Raw genomic sequence first — 20,643 nt, 5'->3', positions numbered from 1 at the left:
ATATATTAGGGTGGTTCTTATTTTGGTTATGTCAGAATTTCTTCGAGCCCACCCCCCAAAAGTAATCAACATATATGGAAAAAAACCTTTGGTCTTTCAAAACTGTTATAAAAAAATTCCTGTGGCCATTTCGTAGAAAATTTAACGCTCTACAAAATAGATCTCTTGTAAAATTTTCCTAAGTCTAATATTTAACACGTTATCAGCGAAGAATTGTCTTCATTTTATCACTAATAACGTGATAAATATCAGATTTACGAAAATTTTACCAGAGATCTATTTTTGTAGAGCATTAAATTTCTTACAAAATGTTTGGAGGAAATTGTTTTGTAATATATAGTTTGAAAGTGATTAACAATTTTCTTAAAAATATTTCAAATGCACGCATTTTTCGATACAAAAATTCATCGACTTGGCGAAGCGTGTTAGAGTTATCAGAAAAAAAATGACTTTACACGTTGATTACTTTTGGAGGGTGAACGTGATGAAATTCCGACATGACCAAAATAACAACCACCCTAATACACACACATATACATATATATACATATATATATATATCGAACCACAGCCCCGCCAATATTTGATTTCCTTCAATCACCGGCCCACATGTTTCTACCTACCGGCCAAAAACCGTATTTGTGAGAGAAAAATTCAATTGTTTACCGAAAAAACAGCTTCGGTCGAAACAATAATATATGGGTATATCGAATGCGTAAATAGGAAAGAAAACCAAAAGACGCCCACGGCACACAATCTTTCCACATCTCCATGTGTCACATATATTGTACGTTACTTATGCATATACGATAATTATTATGCCATATCAAACACGATGCATGATACAAGATAATAATGTTAACCTGAGGCCAAGTATAAGTATGACGTGTACCTATAAAATATAAACGCGTTATATCATCGTTCGAAAGGAGTAATATTATAATTTAAATCCGTGAAACGTTTAACATGCGGTAATCTTACGAGCTTTTTTCCCCTCAAATTTTCATTTCCACCTCAGCCAAATCTACTCTAGTTTCCCCTTCGGCGAGCGGTACAACCTGTGTTACGCACACATACATACGTTTAACATCAATCTATGACACACGTATGCACGTGCGCACGTAAAAGACAGAACTTCTACCGCGGCATTGCCGCACCAGGAAACTCCGAAGTGTGCAAATAAGTAGAACTCGGCGAATCGCGCGCGTTAATTGCTGCACGTTGCCGTGCGCAGCTCCACCTAGCGTGGTTCAGTTTCAAGTTAGTTCCGCGAGAGGTCGAGTGTCTGGTCTACGTACAAAGGTATATCAAACCCACGTCTACGTTATACACGAGCTATAAGCTAAACGGATAAAACCACGGTAGCGATGCATTATAAGGTGAATAAAAAATTAACCTAGAAACGAGGCTAAATGTCGACGACGAACGAACAAGAGAAATAAAAAAAACATAAACAAAACAACAGCCGGAATCCACAGACCGTGCGCTCTCTTCTGATCTGCGATTCGCGGCACTAGACGCTCACGCCCTCTCGAATCTCCGGGGGATGCTGAAGGCACGAGTGAGGAAAGGAGGGTGAACAGAGGGGGTGGAAAACCAAGCGGCACGGGGACGGAGGGGGGTGGGAGGGGGGTGGGTTCACAACCACGAGTCATGGCGCCAGCGCAGGAAGAACAATCAATACCCGGGGGTTGTACAGGTGTGCGAGGAATTTTCTACCCCTCCCCTCCACCTACCCTTTCTCTCTCTCGCTCTCTCTCTCTCTCTCTCTCTCTCTCTCTCTCTCTGTCAGCTTCCGATCGTTCGTTTCGCCGTTGAGAGAGAAGCGTCGCAGTTGGTTGTAACAATTTCTGCTCGTCCGTCGTACCAAGCGCCTAAAGCAGAGCAGAGCGTACCTCTCTGCAAACGTAACCTCGCGGATCACCCTTTGCTTAGAGGGTATTTATTTATTTTTTTTCTTTTGATTTTTCTCGCAACCCCCGTCGCGATTATCGAACGTGAAAAAATTTCGTTCTCGAATTACACCGCACCGATCGTATTGAAATACGGTACGCGGGTTTTTTGTTTATTTATTTATTTTTTTTTTCGTCATACCTGATCGTTGATTTTCATTTTTCTCTACGCGCGCATTTTTTTTTTTCTTTCTTCTTTTACACTCCCCCGTATTTTGATCATCTCACACGTTGCGCTTATCGTTTTTATAATTCGAAGACGATACAGTGAGATTGTTTCGTTAAACGTTGCACCGAATATACCTCGACTGTAGTAGAAAAACATAAATAAATAAGGAAATTTTTTTTTTTCACGTTCTTTCGTTGTTCCCGATAGTGTTAACAATTTTTTCGTTCTGTTTCTGGTATTATGTACATTTGTCATCTTTTGTTTTTGTATTCTTTTCATTCTTGCCATCCCAATTTTTCATCGCGGATCGTGATTGTTGATAATTCATTGTCAGTGATGTTGACTGCCAGTCAATCTTTCGTATTTTTCTTTCGTTTTTGATTTGTTACTATTATTTTCGAAATCATGATTTCACGAGTGACGTATTTGTGCTGAATAACAAATAAAAATCCTTTACTTATTTTCATATGAAAGATTCCGTTTCATCGCTTCCGTTCTACCGGCGACCCTGCGAAACGTTTTATTCTACGTAACGCAATTGACAATTCTTACGAAAATATTGATGTACACGTGTATGAGATGAAAGAAAAATATGTATACGTGTAACGGAGTGTGAAGTGGACTATGAAACATTATCGCAACGATGTGTCAAACGGTGAAGAAACTTACGTGATGAAGTTGCGGTATAGAGAAACGAATTGATAATGAAAATTATCAAATAAACGAGCGATAAAAACCGATCACGAAGCTTCTTGAAAAAGAGGATGACGATGAATATTAATACGTAATCCAATTTTTTTATGAACGCGTAGTTAGCCGAGGAGTATTATTGCAACGTTATCATTACTACAATTATAACGTAATTAATACAGTGCCAAAAGTGAGACTAAATTATAAAGATAAAACGGTAATCGAAATAAAACCAGAAAATAAAACGAAGGAGGTGCAAAGAAAAAACCTGCACCACTGATCTCGTTCTTTGAGCGAGTCAAATAACAGGGGAGGAAAGTGACACGGAAACTAAACCGTACAATAATCAAAGAAAAGGAGCGAAGGAGAAGAATAAAAAAAAAATATATATATTTAAAAAAAAAAACATAAAACGAAAAATTGAAAACAAGCACCAAACGCGAGGAAAGGATCATTATCTCGCGGTATTACGACGACACGAATACAACACGAAGCACAAAGTACACACAAATATACGTATACATGTATATATATTTACATTATAAATAGAAATTATACAGCGGTAGTGAAATACAGTTTCCTTTTGTACCGACGTCTGTGTTAGGTTTTTTCGTTTTTTTTTTTTTTTTCTTACGGTCCACTTGTCAAGCACAAGAGTATCGAGGTACCGAATTCGATTTTATACCGTGTGTATTTATACATTGGTATAATGTATAATGTATAAATGAACTCATCTATATTCCACGTACCATAAGACTAACAAGAAAGGTTAAAGGCTCCGTATTGATTCACCGTTTTTCACTGTATATACTGACACATATATATATATATTTAAGTGCAAATGTACATGATCAAGTAGAGGAAACCGTGTCGCATTTTACACGAGGGTATTTTTCATCCATTTTCTATATCCACCATTTTTTCTTGTTCTTTTTTGTTAAATTTATTTATTAATTTTTTTTTTCTTTTTTCTTTTTTATCTAACGTTGATATTTTTTTGATATGTTCCTTCTTCCGTTTCCTACCCATAACGAAATAAATTTGTTTATGATTGAGCGATTTTCTGACGACGTGAAAATATAACACATACACCCAAGTAAAAGTCACACGAAAATATCTGTCCGCATAATATTGTCTAAGCCTGATATGCTATACCTAGTACGTTGTAAATGATAAAGTCACTCGAGCTTATATTACAAAAAGAGAACGTGAATTATGCATACAAATTAAAATTATTAGTAATGATAACGAGAGCGAAATTAATGGGAAGAAAATGAGACTTGCAAAATTTAACTTGCTATCAGTTCACTTTGAATGAGAGAGGAGAAAATTTTGCTGTAATTCATAAATTACTTAATCAATAATCGTTGCATATTTAGACTGATGTAATTCGAAGAAAGTTAAAAATCAATCAATGTCAATATATTCGCGTATTATTGAATGAATGTATAATATTATAAAAAAGACACAAACCTGTTCTATACATATATATATACACATTAATATATCCAGGAATAAATGAATTGAGTGAATAACCAAGAAATCTACCGACCACATATTAAATATATACCTATAAATAATACCGCGTGTTCCCTCCAATAATTGCCGTTATTTTCTACGTACTACTGTAATATCGTTATCATGAATTATCGAGTACTTGGCTATTTGTTTTATTATCGTTTTTCCCGATAGCCAGAACGAAAAAAAAAAAAAACTGCGAACAAACAACCGAACCAAAAAATGATCGCTCCGAAGGCACACATAATTACGACGTACAATCTCACCAAATTATTATACATGTACAATAAACGTTGTATTGTATATTTGCGTACCTGATGATACCCAATACCTGTTATATATTTCAAATAATAATATACTATACATGCATATGATATATATTTAAAAAAAAATGAGCTTTATACCTCGTCGCAAAACGATCACTTCTTTTATTTTCACTTCGTCGCCTTCTAATATCCGCGTACAGACACAATTCAAACCTACTGCTTAATATCTTTGTAATTTTTCCACAACACCGAGGTGTCGTTCTTTATTTTCACTCTGCCAAGTAAAGTATTACACACACAAGTATATACGAAAAAATAAACGAACAAATAAACAGATGAAAAAATAAACGAGTACGATAATATTCTTCGTCATCCGCGATCTGTGATAAAACGTTCGATACCGAAAACAAGCGAAAGAACAATATAATAAAAATAATAACAATTATTATCACCATTATTATTATTATTACAAAGGAACGCACACAGGCACGTACAAATAATTTATCACGTTACGTGTACGTATACATAATAAATGGTAAGAACGTACATGGCCGTGTACAGGTAGAATCGGGTTAATTAGCGAAAAAGCTGCTGTGAATAATACATGGGACGACTGGGACAGCGTTTTAAAAGTAGGATGACAGAGAAAGAGAGAGAAAGGATAATCCACTGGGTAAATTTTATCACGGTTGTGAAATCTACAAAATGTGTAATACCTTATCGTACAACAATTCTACGCACGATAGAAAAACGAGTTGTCGAATGAGTTGTATTTGCGTGTATTGATGAATTGAAACACGATTATAATTAATATCAAATACTGTAATATGAATAACAATAATAATAATAACACCAGCACCAATAACCAATATATCGATATTGCACGATAAAGAAACAACACCAAATTTAAAAGAAAAGGTATTAAAAAAAAAAAGCTCGTACATAAATAAAAGAACACGTTCTAATTCTTTCGGTATTATAGAACGCGTTGAGTAACAAAGACGAGTGTGTCAATGATAATGAAAAAGATAAAACGAAACTAAAAGTATTGTAGAAAATAAAATTCCTACGCAAATTATTCCTGTATAATAATAATAAAATTGTGAGAGATAAAGAGAAGGTTTGCTGAAAGAAAAAAAAAGAAAAAAAAAAACTACAACACAAAAATTACATCAAATATAAAACGAAGAAAAAACAAATTCAACGGAGAGAGATTCCAATCAATATCTCGTCATCCTCTTTATCAACGAAGGAGAGAAGGTGGAGAAGGTGCGAATTAATAAGATCGTGAGTGAAACATAAAACTTGCCACAAAAAAGATATACGAAAACGAGAAACAAAAAGAAAGAACGCACAATATACGAATCGAAATCTAAGAATAAAATACAAAAAAAAAAAAAAACGTCATCCAAGATTGACCTGCAAAAGAAAATCGTCAATTCCCAAGTGCAATCGAAATCGCGCTCGATATCCTCGCCCACTTTATCGACAGAGAAAGCGAAGGGAATCGTGGCAAGTTTGATATTACTAACAAATTCGTGAGTGATAAATAAAAGGCTTGCCGTAAGAAAAATCTCGATAAGTAAAAACAGACCAAAATAATACACAAGGTAAAAACCGAAAAACCAAAGAAAGATAATCATCCAAGATTGACTTCCTAAAGAAAACAGTCAGATCCCGACTGCAGTCGAGATCCCGCTCGATATCATCGTCGTCCTCTTTATCGACGGAGGAGGAAGAGGAGGAGGCGGCGGCGGCGGCGGCGGCGGCGGTATTGGGGGGTGGGGGGCGGGTCTCCTCGACGATTTTCGGACGGCTTCCGCCGCCGGTGGTGATACGACGTAAACAGCTTCTGCTCCGGGGGGCGGGCTGCGGTTCAAATGCCCGGGGCGGGAATTATTCCTCGGCGTCAACGCGGCTGCTGGATCAGTTAGAATCGCCGCCCCCGTCCCGCCGCCAGGATACCAATATGGCCTGCCTCAAGTCGCCCAGGGCCATGTCCGAGCACCTTCTGGGCCAGCTGCAGGTCCCCGTCGCACCCGCCGCCCCCACCGCCCCCGTGATCTTAGGCGCCCTCAGGGCCAAGGGAGGCGGCTCGCTTCGCGACGGCGAACGCGGCGAGAGGATCGCCGAACTCGCCCCCAGGCAGCGCTGGAGTAGCGTCAGGGTCAGGGGCGGCAGCACCAAGAGCCTACTCGTCGAGAACGGGCCGCCGATTCAAACCGTTCCGGTCAAGGGGGCCATCAGGAAAGAGGTAGCCGGCCGACATTTGATACACCGATACTAGGTTGTGGAGGAATTTCGGTTTCTTTTTTTTACGGGGGGGGGGGGGGGGATCTTGCGAATGCTATTTCGCAGTTTTAGTTCCATCCGAAATCGTTTGGGAAATGGGGCGAAATTTTAAGGAACAATATCTCGTTTACACATTCTTCCAGTGAACGAATTTAGAACATCATAGGTGATGCATAGGTTTTGGGAATCGCTGATTACGGTTTTGAAGTCGGAATTACGAAATTCAAATTGGCGGGAAAAAATATTCGTTTTTTCGAAAATTCCAATTTTTTTCTTACTTGTGAAAACCAGCGTACGGATAATTCGGAAAAATTGCATGTTATAAATCAGAGCCTCCGCTGTGAACGTGACGAAAAAATCGGTTGAGCAAAAAGATTGGTCTGTGGTTACGAATTTGCAAACAAATTTCCTGCTTCCATTTTTTTTTTTTTTTTTCTGGCGTATATGTAGTAGGGTGTCCGTTATTTACCAATTTGGTTTTTGACTTTGCAGCGCCCCTAAAGTTTTTAGTTCGTGACCTGAAAAAAATATCAGACCCATATAAGCCCTTGATATTGATATCGAACCCTGCCGCAAAGACGATACATTTCCCATTTAAATAACATGGGGTTTTGGCACGTTTTACAATTAATTTTTTTGTTTCTATGCCAGTTCATATATGGCAATGCCAAACAAGTATTTTTGTAGAGAATTGAACGCTCTACAAAAACTTTCTCTTCACTTTTTTCGATAAATTTACTTGCTCAAAAGTTATTTAAGCTCAAAGTTAAACTAAAAATAATTTGTTCGTTTTTTTTTTTATTTTGACCGAAAAATTGTCATTACTTATGTAAAAATTAATTGCTTATTGCAAAAAAAGTATCTCATTTCAACTGTATTATAAGTCAAATTAGTGTTAAATATCCCGATAACCAGAAAATTTAATTTAAAATCTGAGTTACTCTTAAAATTTTGCAATTTATTTGAAAAAATGTGACAGGATTTATAAATTTTTAACTTATTAATGAACACAATTTGTTTTATTAAACATTTCCTAGTGACATTTGGAAATTTCTTTTTATATTCACTTACAATTTGAATGACATACTGTTTTTGATCTTCGTGCTTAGTTAGAGTGTCGAATCGATCATGTTGAATCGAAGCTAAGGTTTTATTAATCAGATCGTCCTGACCGAACCTGACAACTTTTGTGTGCAACATTTTGCGAAAGATGCGGATGCTCAAAATTATTCGCGTTATTGTTACCAAGGATACTTTTTCACCTTTATTCGACCCGTGGAGGTCACGTTGACCCTAGACTTTAACGCATACTTAAACTTAAAATTTATCGCTCTTTCCGATTCTGACACCAAAAATTATGATTCCCATTTGAAAAATGGAAGTTGATCTCAAAATTACCTCGAAGATGAGGTTCAAGGTTAAAGCAAAGGTTATCATTGATCCCTTGTTAAAAATTACTCAAGATTTAACCTTGGCAATCTTTTTTTTTTTCTTTTTTCCACACCCTGTAAATCGATGGCAAGGTGGGTGGGGGGGGGGGGGGGGGGGGTGCTGGAAAAATTCGAAGAGTGAATATTTACTGCAATCGGATAAGATTTTCGCGTCAAAGTTTCATTTAATTTTACCTGTCAAATGGAGTATTCACAATTCTTTCGTAATTCTTATCATAACTTGATCTCCTTGGTTACGGATTTCGGCAAAACATCTATGTTTCAATTTTTCAAATGAACAATATAATCGTAAGACGAAAAGATAAAAATACGTTGTTCTTTTTCCTCTTGAATGATAGATTCGTGGAAAAGTGTGAAGCAATTGTATCTCCTATAAGACACCGAATTTGTTGAATTTTTCACAAAACAATTTCGTCTTCTATCATGCTGGTCACATTTTGCTTGTTTGAGAAAAATATCCTTCCTAATTTGTGCTTTTGAAAAATATTGGTTCTTCGTGAATTTTAAATCAACAATAAGTATCGTAACAAACTGATCACTGATGCACTGGTCAATATGTATCCCAAGGTACTTTCAATGCTTTTTCCTAGTTAAGGTTATGTAGTATTCCAACCCTTACCGATCGAGCAAACTCACCCCTTTCCTTCCTATATTAAATAAAGAAACCAACAGATAAGGTTCAAATTTCGACGGTGCAACGCTCTTTTGTAACGAAATTCAGGAAAGTTACTCATACTCCGAAAATCGTTAAAAAAAATGTCTAGTTTTTTGACACGTGTTACTATTCCCATATTACTCGCATTTCAGGGGCCAAAAAGTTCATAACTGGGATACTTTGCGCAATCCCGGCAAGAACGAAGAGTAAAGTGAGCCATCGTGAGACTGTTTTCGTACAATATTAAGGTCGCTAGACGAGAACTAGGAATTGAAATAATTTCGTAAATAAAAGATGATCTCACGATTTGGTGGGAGCACGGTCGCGCGTTTTTTGGTTGCGATGCACCGGCGAAATGTCAACACTTTCAATCCTTTTGTTTATTTAACATAAGAAGAAATAGGTCGAGTTTACTCGGTCGGTAAAGGCAGGAGTACTACATGACCTTAACCGAGCACCACCAATAACCACTTCGAACTCGTTCCGTACGGAATCACGGTATCTAATTTCCAAAAGTAATGCGTACTGATTAGACTACGATAATTGAAAGGCTATTCTTATATAACCAATACTTAGTTATTCCCAGTTTAATCATTGACACTTTTTTTTAAACCAATTTAATCGTCAGCACCACAAGGAACAGCGGTAATATTTGCATTTGCAATAATATTAAGAACCAGTTCCGAACAGGCTATTTATGTAGATAATGAAGAACAATGAACCCAGTATTGTTCCCTGTGCCACTTCGATATTTACACATTTATAGCTCCTCTAACATTTTTCATCTTGACTGATTGAGATCTGTTTTTTAAATAATTATCTAATAACTGCAGACCAGGGCCTCGAAAATCAATATCCTCCAACTTTTTTAATAGTTTTTTAGAAAATATCATGTACGCCTTTTAGTTTGGTAGAAGAAAATTTGACAAAATAAAGCAAGTCGAAATTAAAATCTTGACAGATTTCACAAAGATGCCTCGCTTACATAACTAAAGTTTTTGTACGCTTCGTGGGTGTTTTGTGAAATTTAATCGTTTCATACGTAGGTAGGTGTTTGCATAAAGCTAAACAAATTTTTTTTGTTCAAGTACGTGATGTGCCGCGCAATTTACGCTCAGACGAAACAGGCTTAACAATACTTTGGAATTATTGTTAAAAGTGTGTATTTTTTGACAGGCGATTGAAGCGAAGCGTGTTTTTTCTTTTTTTATCGCGTGCTTATTAGGCAGATACAAATTTTTTCCGTCCATGAGTATACATGGAAAAAAACATAAGAAACAAAAGGTCGTAACCGCCATTTATTTTTTTTATTTTTTTCGCTAACGCTTTAAAGAGTTCTAAAACGCGTAAAAAATTTAAACTAACAAAATTACGCAGTGAGGATGTCGGTTTTCTGTTCTTCTATTATCCAAGTTGTCAATTGTCGGATTGATAGGAATAACGATAGTAATTTTTAGCGGCTCTGAGCTTATGCGATTAATGCGACAAAAACGGTCGAATTTATCAGTACGTACAACGTGTTGCTCTTAATTAAACTGATATTGAATTTCAACGTTTCTGACAATATTTTCATGTTTTAAGCCTGGATACGATCAAGAGAAAAAATATACGCCCTTTTGTCGTTTGTCAACAGCAAAAGGTATATTTACTTTGACTTATGACCTTATGTCATCACACACGCGATATGATCAAATTGTAAAACCGTATATTTCGTTCATTATAGATTCGTTAAAATTAATTCTTCAGACTTAAAATCAGGCTCTCATTTTAAAATATGTTACAAACCCTTTTATGGTCCTAAAAAAACGCCATTTTTTTTTTACAAAAAATCACATAATTTCTGGGTCCCAAAACAAACATTTTCAGCCATAGTTCAGAGTAGAGATTTGATTTTTTGTATTTTTTGTATTTTACATACAAATCATTTGTTATGGTTGTAAAATTTTTTAAAAAAGAATGGTTGGAACGAAAAATCTGAAAAAAATGGTGAGTGCTTTTTTTAAGTTGTAGAATCACATAAAAAATAATAAAGCAAATTGGCGGGGGTCAGGGAAAATTACCCTTCAGTTGGCATGGAACACGTCATATATATATATATGTATATATATACTCGAACGAATCAGCAGCCCGGGGTGATTCTCGGAACTTTGAAACGAGAAACTCGTTCAAGTTGAAAAAGGAAAATAACGGACGATAGAAATTGAACACAGAAAACTTGGCGATGCGTAAGCTCAGGCATTTACATTCTTATCATTACCAATTCGACTCTGCAAAATGGATGAGCGCCTGTCGAAATTACCAGCGCTGAGGGAAATTTCAATTATTTTATATTAATTCTCGATGACAGCGGATAGTAATTTTTTTGCTGATCGCGCAATATTGCATATTCCGTTTCTTTAGTTCACTAGATATTTTCCAAGTTCTGTCCATAGTTGAATAACGGTTTCAAACCACGTATCGCTTCACTTGTTCCACCTTCGATATCAGATTGTCGCAATAGTCGCAACGAGATGTGAAACACCGTATAAAAAAAATAATACCAAAAACATTTTAGACTTTCCAACACAGTTACGATGAATACTCGTTTCCATTTTGCATCAATAATCGCGATATCTTCCGGTTATAATGAATAACGAGAATAGTTGAAGGACTGTAGATCAACAACGACTGTAAAACTCTGTCGATATGATCGGAATGTCAATGTGTGAAGAGTGAAAAAGCGCGTAACTTACATCTGATTCCAGAGAAGCTTTGTAATATACGTATAATGGCGCAACCATTGCCAAAGCGCAAAAGTATCGTTTCGATAATTCGCGTTTAAAGCTCGGGAACGACCTTCCGGATCGTTACCTTGATTCGCGAATGAAATTCGCAACGCTTGGTGATGGTGGAAAAGGTGTCGCGATAGTTGAAAGGCCTCGTTTATAAGCTTACAATCGTTGATCCGGCGTTCTCTGCAGTTAATCCAAGAGTTCTAGTCTTAGTCAGTTTCGGTTTATAGTCGAAGCAGAGAATTATCATCGAAAGCATTCAACACAGGATAGTGTATTGATACTCCCTTGAGTAAATACACAGTATATAGGTACGTCGGATCCCGGCTCTCGGCTGTGTATTCGTTACAGTAGTTACGGATGAATCCGCCTTACCGTCTATGTCAAAAGTTATCGGGAGATGCGAAAAAACCATTCACAAGATCTCCGGCGTAATTTTGTTTCGGCCTATGACTTTGGTGAGTGCGATACGAAACAACGCTCCTACTGTGCCATAGAAATAACACCGAGGAAATCCAAATAAAACCAGCTAATTGTGTATCAACGATGTGAGAAAAGGTTTAGTTTCGCGTACGATTAGAACGTTCGAAATCATTGATCTCCGCTGTTTTTCATCCGGTTCCAACATTTCCGAGCCTATTTTCCTCACTAACCAAATGCCAACGAATTTTCCGATGAACATTCAAGATACCTCACGGTACAGTATAATTGCAACGGGAGGATCCAATTGTCGAGTAACATCTGTTGTATCCTAAGTTTGTATCAAATATTTTTCAACTGATCTCTGGAAATCCGCACGGTGTCCATAACGAGCCGAAAAACATCAGAGATCGGCTGAAAAGCACCGGAGCTTTCACGTTTTTGATCGTTCTAGTGATCAAACCTTTTTTCAAATTGTTGACCTGGTATCGTAACTTTTGTCGTTAGAATTTATTCAGAATCATTCCCACGACGCGGTAAGATAAGCGTACCAATTACTGACCCTGTCCCAATTGTCGACCTTTTTCGGTTGTATCCGTCTGACGTTTGTTTCTAAAATTACCAAAAAATAAATATCCAGCGTCTAACCCTCCGGCAATTGGTTTCAGTCGTCGAGAAACTCGCAATTAGTGCCGTGAATTTATAATTTTGAAAAACAAAAGGGTAGTCCAAACGTGTCGATAACCATTCGAGGTCACCGTCATCGGCGCAAATAACATTCCTGGACATGTTTCGAAATTATTTTCTTCCTCCCTCCAAACTTTCCACGCAGACGGTCCAGCCGATCCATCCTTAACTCAGCGTGCAGCACGTGGCGATGCCGAGTGGTACATCAATTCGGATCAGCTTTCGACGTTCGGCCGTTGCCGGCAGTGACTATTTCCGATTTTTATGCCTCATCTTGGCCCAGTCGACCGCCGGCATCGTCGGCCAGCTCTTTCCGATTATTCGGAAGGCCTCGCGGCGCTGCACCAACTCTGTTTAGTCTGTGCGCGTTTGGTGCACCGTGCACACGCCCACGTGTCTCTCCTCTCCTCTCATCTCCTCTCCCACTGAACGCTGGGTCCGTAAATAGAGTGCATACCGTAAATCCCGGTACAGTGCACGTGCGTGGCGTCTCCATGCACGGAGAGTCGGAGAGTTGACCGGAAAGAGAGAGAAAGAGAGAGAGAGAGTGAGTGTGTGCAGTACCGTTCCGCATGGTGCACGGTGATCACCGTTTCGTGCACAGTGTTCAATCCTGCCCTTTGTGCCAACTTTCGCATCGAAGATGAACCGATCGGACGACCACCTCGGGTACCGATAATGTGGAAGAAGATCGCTCGCTACTGCCTCAGGCATCGTGGCAGAAAGAAACAGCCCTTCAACTCGGCGCTGACCACGGTAATGACCCCAATGACGATGTGAGGAGGCCATGGTCGAATTACTCCGCGTTTCGCATCGGTCATGGAAATGATCGTGCTGCAGGTATACGATCGCACGATGGTGATACCGCGTTTTTGAAACACGATCATACGCGGTCGGATGAATGGTTCCAGTTACTCCTTCTACTTCTCGGCCGTTCGCAGCCACTCCATTATACTTGCAAAACGAAATGGCTGGGAAGGGCGGATCCTGTCTGTCGGTTAGGAATATGATTAAAAGGCTGCTCCCTTCGGCTTTCAGTACGAGTTTCGGCAGCCGGTCGAAGGGTCGCGATTTTCGCTTCAGTCCGTATCTGGTATCTCGACACACCTCGTGTACACTCGGACCCAAGCCTTGCTCACGCGTTGAATATCGTATACGGACACACGTTTTTTTGTCCGCTAGGTATTGAGAATACAAGAAGTTCGCTTGTGTTGTACAGAAGCGGAAGCTTTCGGCACGGAGAGAGAAAAGCGCCCGTTGAACGCTTTTTTATTACCCTTCTCAGTTTGTAAATGACTCGTAAATTATCCGCACCATTGTATCTCCGTCTCTATAAATACCTCCACCTGTCCATACGCGCCGTATAACGCCGATGTAAACTTATAGACGAAGATCGATTTTTCGCCTGCCGATTGTTATACTCGTGGCTTTGTGGATACTGTTGGATATAATATACTGCGAACACTAGGGCGGTTCTTATTTTGCTCATGTCGGAATTTCTTCGCGCTTCCCCCCCTCCCCAAATAAAAATAACCGACATGTGTAAAAAAAAATCTGGCCAAGTCTCCGAATTTTTCCAATTTTCCAGATCCCAGCAGTCGTATTTTCGTACGGAAATATGCATGCATTTGAATTGTTTTTTTTTTTTTTTTAAGAAAATTGTTTTTATTCGTAATACACAGTTTTTTTTTAAACAAAATTTCATACGTATGCATTTCTTCGCACAAAAATTCGACTGCTTGACGGTGTGTGTTAGAGTTGACGAAAAAATTCGGGGACTTGGCTAGATTTTTTTCTATACATGTTGATTACTCTTGGGGGGATGGAAGCGGGAAGAAATTCCGATATGACTAAAATATAAGAACCACCCTAGTGCACGCTTACACCGGTACGTGTCCGTTTTTTTCTACGGATAAAGAATCGATACCTACGATAATCGAGCCGCTCGTTTTCTTCAGAATGTATACAATTTATTTGGAGTTTTTATTTTTTTTTTTTCATCCTCAGGGTAATTAACCCGCCCACTCACAATTATACCTGAGCTCCGATGCTGGGGTTACAAATCGAGCTCCGTCTATTGAATTATTGACGAGACGCGCTTATAGGGTGCATGTAGGTAACATCCCACATAGAGTACAACCGCAGCCTTTAACCCTTGCGGAAGTCAGACTCCGCTGTTTCGAGTATTTTGCGTCTATGAAAATACGATCGTGTTGAGAAACAGCGAATCGCAACGATCTTTCGGGTGCAATGGTAAGGAACGGGGTTTTAAATATTTTTGTCAAAAAATCATACGTTAACCATTGAATTCAACATTCAAATGAAAATCTTTTCCACGCTATGCGTCGTAAACTTAATGATTAATGAAAATGACAATGCATCGGAAAAGTTAATGCGTTATTTAAAAGTCCGTTTTGGAATTTTGTCGTGCACGGTTTGAAAGGCGGGATTTTTTGGTTCCTGAGACGCGACAAAAAAAAATGGGCGTAGGGTCGATAAATTTGCGATTTTTGTTCCAGGTGCTCTCCCTCGGCGCCGACGTACTTCCGGAGTACAAATTGCAGTCGCCCCGTATCCACAAATGGACTATACTCCATTACTCGCCGTTCAAGGCGGTGTGGGACTGGCTGATACTTCTCCTCGTGATGTACACGGCTATATTCACGCCGTACGTCGCTGCCTTTTTGCTGTCCGAGCCTGACTACACGAAGAAGAGCAAAAACTACACGAGCAATCCCATCGTCGTGATCGACCTAATCGGTAAGAGCTCGGTTCTACTTGCATTCTGAAATTATGAAGTACGTGATGGGAGGCTCGGCTGGTCGACGAAAAGTAGAAAACGATGGTCCCTGACAAAGTTCGCTCAACTTAAGGGAGGCTGATTGTGTCACGATTATAATCCAAGTAACTCTACGGAAGCCCGATTATCAAACAACTAGCTTCTATGCGCGTGCGAACAAGTTGACCGTTTTATCATCGAGGTCCGTAGAGTAATTGGCGATGGCCACTAAGCTAAAAATAATGGAATCGAAAAAAATTGTCGAACGTGACTGGATTGAATCGGTAAGAATTAATCGATCAATCGATTATTTAATATTTTTGTTTTTTTCTTGAAACACCGCATTTGAAACGAAAATCTATTAAATTTCAGTATATAGTCTTAATGGCGGAACAGTTTTTCGATAATTTATAGTTTCATTCGAAATATTTTTCAATTTCAGGTAAAAACATTGATTAACCTTACACTTGTTATATCAAATAGCTGATTAGTAAATAAGACAATGATAATAATTGATACTTGAATCGTATTAATTGATAATGTATTGCGTCGTTCATGGGAGTAAAAAACAGAAACGGATTGTGAGAAAAAATAATCGAGTTTTAAATATAATCGATTATATGTGATTAATCGGAAAACTTATCGATTATTTTTTGTCATTCCCGGTAGAGTTACTTGGATTATAATCCTCACGCCAGAGTTAGGTGTTTTCTAATCAGCTTCTACCGAGGTGTGACCTATTAGGGTCAAGTTACGCAAAATCATGATGCACGGTTTGAAGATAAAGGAATCTCCTTTCCGTCGACCACCGGTCAAAGTAGATATATATACATATACCGGGATAATCTCTTGAAACTTGAAAATCAACCGCGCATGCGCGAGTTTTATCGGCTCTTCGTTGCAGGCTGGCCATCCCGAGTTTCAGCTGTCAAACTCTGTTTCTGGCGGCGAAGTAGTTGATACGAATTTTCGAGGTTAGGATCTCCAATAATCGAGGCAGCGACTCGGAAGGGTTTGGGAAGCATTTGTTGTTGGGTCGGAAAGTTGACTCTTCAAAGAACGGTCGGAATTTAACGCTTACGCTCTTTGAAAATTCAAACGTACACATTTTGCGTACGTTGGCTCACCCGCATCGCAGACAAGAATATCGCTGCGGGAAGATTTCGCCGACCAATGAGATTGAATTATTTGGCGCATGCGCGGTTGATTTTCAAGTTTCAAGAGATTCTCCCGGTATATAATTGCAGGAAATTCGACGTTTAAAGTTGGGATGATATAGCGTAAATTCGAGTGTAAAGCTGTATTATACATGTACGTATAAAATAGAGTTGAGGGTGTTTTATCATCTGCGACGTCGAATGATATTCCGATCGTTTTCCTTTTCTTTTTTTGCTCTCATTTGTTTTTCCTGGATTTCTCTTTTTCACCCGCAGTCGACGTCACCTTCATCGTCGACATACTGATAAACTTTCGGACAACGTTCGTTAATAGGAACGACGAGGTTGTCTCGCACCCTGGCAAAATCGCCGTACACTACCTAAAGGGTTGGTTTATAATCGACCTGGTCGCCGCAATACCGTTCGACCTCCTATTCTTCGGCACAAATACGGACGAGGTACGATTCAAAGCAAAGATAATACATTTTATGAGTATAATTACAATTACGAAAACCCAATCGATATGTGTTACGAATTTATATGAGAAACGGAAAGTACATGGAAAAAACTTTGCAAAAAGAAAAAAACGAGGGAAAAAAAAAACGATACCACGAATAATCAAAAATTTTTACGGGCGTACTCGACGCGTTTAACCCACAAATCATTTTTCCCTTTCGTTTGATGTTTTTTTTTTTCTAACTTTTTTTTACATATGTTTTTCAATCTTCTTCTTCTTCTTCTTCTTCTTCTCCTTCTTGTTCTTCGGTATATCTCTTATCCCTCCCCATCGTGCGTTCCACGTCGGATGAAAACTCGCGTTTTTTTCTCTAACTCTACGTACCTTGTTGATGGATAAAATATACCTACTGCAACTTGCTGTGATGAAAAGTTGACGAGAATTTTTAGAATTTCATTTTTTTTAAATAGTCGAATTTTTATCCGACGACGTTCCGTACGTACGCGTCGTTATATATTCGATGTTAGCCCCTAAGTTCGTTATACTACTTTTATATCATTATTCGAATTATCGTATTATCATTACTACTATTTTTTTTTTTTTTTTTTTTTTTTTTTACTATTAATTTTTTGGAGTATCTTTTTTCCATTATATTTTGTTACTGTCACATAAACGAGACGTTAAGTCGGAAATTATGTCTATTATAGATGTATTTACCAGAATTGGCGCTTAGTTGTTGTTTTTTTTTCTTTCCTTTCGTTTATATTCTCATATTCGTTACTATATCTTATAATCAATCTCCTTGTTCGTATTCTTCTTCTTGTTCTTCTCCTTCTTGGTCTTCGTCTAGTTCTTAGATTAACGGATCCAATGAGAAAAGTCAATACTAAATAAATTGCTGGACGAGTATAGAATATTATATACTGTCTATAAACAAATATATATATATATACATATATTATATATGCATGTATAAATAAGTGAGGGAATAATTTCTTTTCTTTCTTTTCTTTCGTTAGACTTTATTCTTCGTTGTGTTTAACAAAAACCCTCTTCGCTAGTTTCATCATCGACAGCAGGGTGTTATTTTGTTTATTTTTCTTCAAATTTTTCTTTCATTCAAATACATGAATGCCGCAGTTCAGATTCAACTATGCAAAATTCTCCGTCATTGAACAATTGTTTCAAAAAACAATTTCAATTACTTTCATATCCTCGATTCTCTCTGCTCCAAAATTGTGTTCATATTTTATCTGATTTATGTTTCCCGTGATAGATTATTGCTATTATTTATTAATTGTCATTGTTATTATTGTTGCTGTTATATTGTTGTTATTGTTATTATTATTACTAATATTGTCGTACCTATACATAAATACTGCAATATATGATAATAGTTGTTTGCTGAAGCGATGAAAGAGAAAAAAAGATAACAAAAAAAAAAAAAATTGTCAAATAGAATAGAATGAAATTAAATGAAACTGCAGAATTCGGAGGAAGGAAAAAAGAAATTTTACAATAACGCCGCGAGAAAAAGAGAGAAAGGAAAAGAAATTTTGTACTTCACTATACATGTATGTATAAAACATTATATAATATGATATCAGTTCAACTTTAGTCATGTCGCAGTAAAATCCTAGAATTTTACAAATTTTTATACTTTGTCAAATGAAATTCATTCGTTTATTCATATTATGCTATTATTTCATTCGTATACGTCATTCTATTTTAATTTTTCTCATTTGCTCTCCATCTTTCTCTCTTTCTCTCTTTCGTTCAAAATAATATCATAATATATCAACGACTTCATCTCTCCTTCGAATACATACAACGGCGATGACGAACAAATTCAACAATCGGTGAAATTTATACCGATATGTTTTTATTTTTGCCGAAAAAGAACAATTCCGCTTATCAAGAATTGGCTATATAATAACAAACAATTTCGTTGTTTATTTTTTTTTTCCTCCTTTCTCGCAATTCATTCGAAATTTGCAGAACGTATGTATAAAAGATATACTGTACGAACAACAGTCACGCTTTTTTCTGCCTTCAAATAACGTTGCCAAAATACGGAGTCAATGTATATCAAATATATACAAAAAAAAAAAAAAAAGAAAGAAAAGAGAAACAAATCCGCGAGCGCAGAAAAAGAAGGAGAAGTGAATGAAAGAGAGAATGAGAAAAAGATACGAACAAGAAACCGAAGCAAATCGATGATGAAAATTTGATAACCCGAACAAACGAGACGGAAAAAAGAAAAAAAGAAACCGAAAATACCTACCGAATATATGAAATAAAATTAAATAATTGCAAAGAAACAAAAGTATTGAATAAAGAAAAACAAAACAAAAAAAAAATGCAATTACAAATTTAACAAAAGTGAAAACAAAAAGTGACGAAAATTTAACATTAGTGGTTTTCCGTAGCTCGGCTTGGACAAGGATGAGGTTAGTCAGCAGAAATCACAACGCAGATTCCAAGACAATGTTTAGCGAACAACTTTTTCCTATTCTATATATTATATATATATATACATATATATATATATATATATATATACATGTATATATACACACACACAAACACACGTATTATGTATATATATGTATGTATGATGCATATACGTACACGTATATACATGCACATAACGGTGCATTTACGCATGTGTGTGTACACAGGTTCATATTACATATATGTATATAGATGTGTGTGTGTGTGTTTGCATATATATATATATATATATACATACATATGTATTTGCTTACATATCAATATACTATTTTGCACAGTTTTTTGACAAAAGGCAATTTTTATCAATCACACACACTCACACAAATACACTGTACACCCACGTTTCATTATATTCTATCATCGAATTCTATGTTATCACTGTTATTATATATATATATTATACATATATGTCATATATATATATTATACATATATATCACATATATATACATGTATATATATGTCTGTATATAGACATGTACCAGTTCACGTACGTCAAACATATACATACTCGACATGCTCGAACAGATATATGAAGTTGTAATTTTTCTCTTACAATTAGTCCTTTTTTGTTTTTTTTTTTTTTTTTTTGAATATTTTTCATCACCATCGTTACATTGGATTATAGACACATAGTATACATGATATATATCGTTTCGTTTATTCCTATATGTTATATTGTTGTTGTTATTACCATCGTCATTATTATTGTTATTATTGCCGTTTTCTCCTCCTTATAATTTCGCCTGTTATAAACTTCTTTTAAGAATTCTAACGAGGACGCGCTTTACGGGGGGGCAGGTATGTCTCACTCGGCTGCGAATTACCAACGTCAAAGACCGAGGGGTTCAAACGTAGGTATTGA

At 37.1% G+C, this 20,643-nt stretch overlaps 1 protein-coding gene and 1 long non-coding RNA gene across 3 annotated transcripts in view; both read left to right on the top strand.

Annotated features, from left to right (window-relative positions):
- Window positions 1-20,643, top strand: part of LOC124180892 (potassium voltage-gated channel subfamily H member 2-like) — a 79,386-nt gene that overhangs the window by 40,430 nt on the left and 18,313 nt on the right. The window contains exons 9-11 of one of the 2 annotated variants that reach the window (XM_046566807.1): window positions 15,391-15,631; window positions 17,084-17,265; window positions 20,546-20,632. In XM_046566807.1, the coding sequence (XP_046422763.1) occupies window positions 15,391-15,631; window positions 17,084-17,265; window positions 20,546-20,632 (510 nt within the window). Of the gene's footprint in view, window positions 1-15,390; window positions 15,632-17,083; window positions 17,266-19,693; window positions 19,715-20,545; window positions 20,633-20,643 lie in introns of both variants that reach the window. The other variant, XM_046566806.1, reaches the window with a different exon arrangement.
- LOC124180904 lies at window positions 1,851-3,269 on the top strand. Its single transcript, XR_006870331.1, has 2 exons — window positions 1,851-1,938; window positions 2,596-3,269. It is a non-coding gene; the product is annotated as an uncharacterized LOC124180904 (long non-coding RNA).

Source organism: Neodiprion fabricii, chromosome 4 (assembly GCF_021155785.1).
Source record: "Neodiprion fabricii isolate iyNeoFabr1 chromosome 4, iyNeoFabr1.1, whole genome shotgun sequence".
Lineage (NCBI taxonomy): Eukaryota > Metazoa > Arthropoda > Insecta > Hymenoptera > Diprionidae > Neodiprion > Neodiprion fabricii.
The sequence above is the reverse complement of the archived record's forward strand: the minus strand, read 5'-3'. Positions and strand labels throughout refer to the sequence as shown.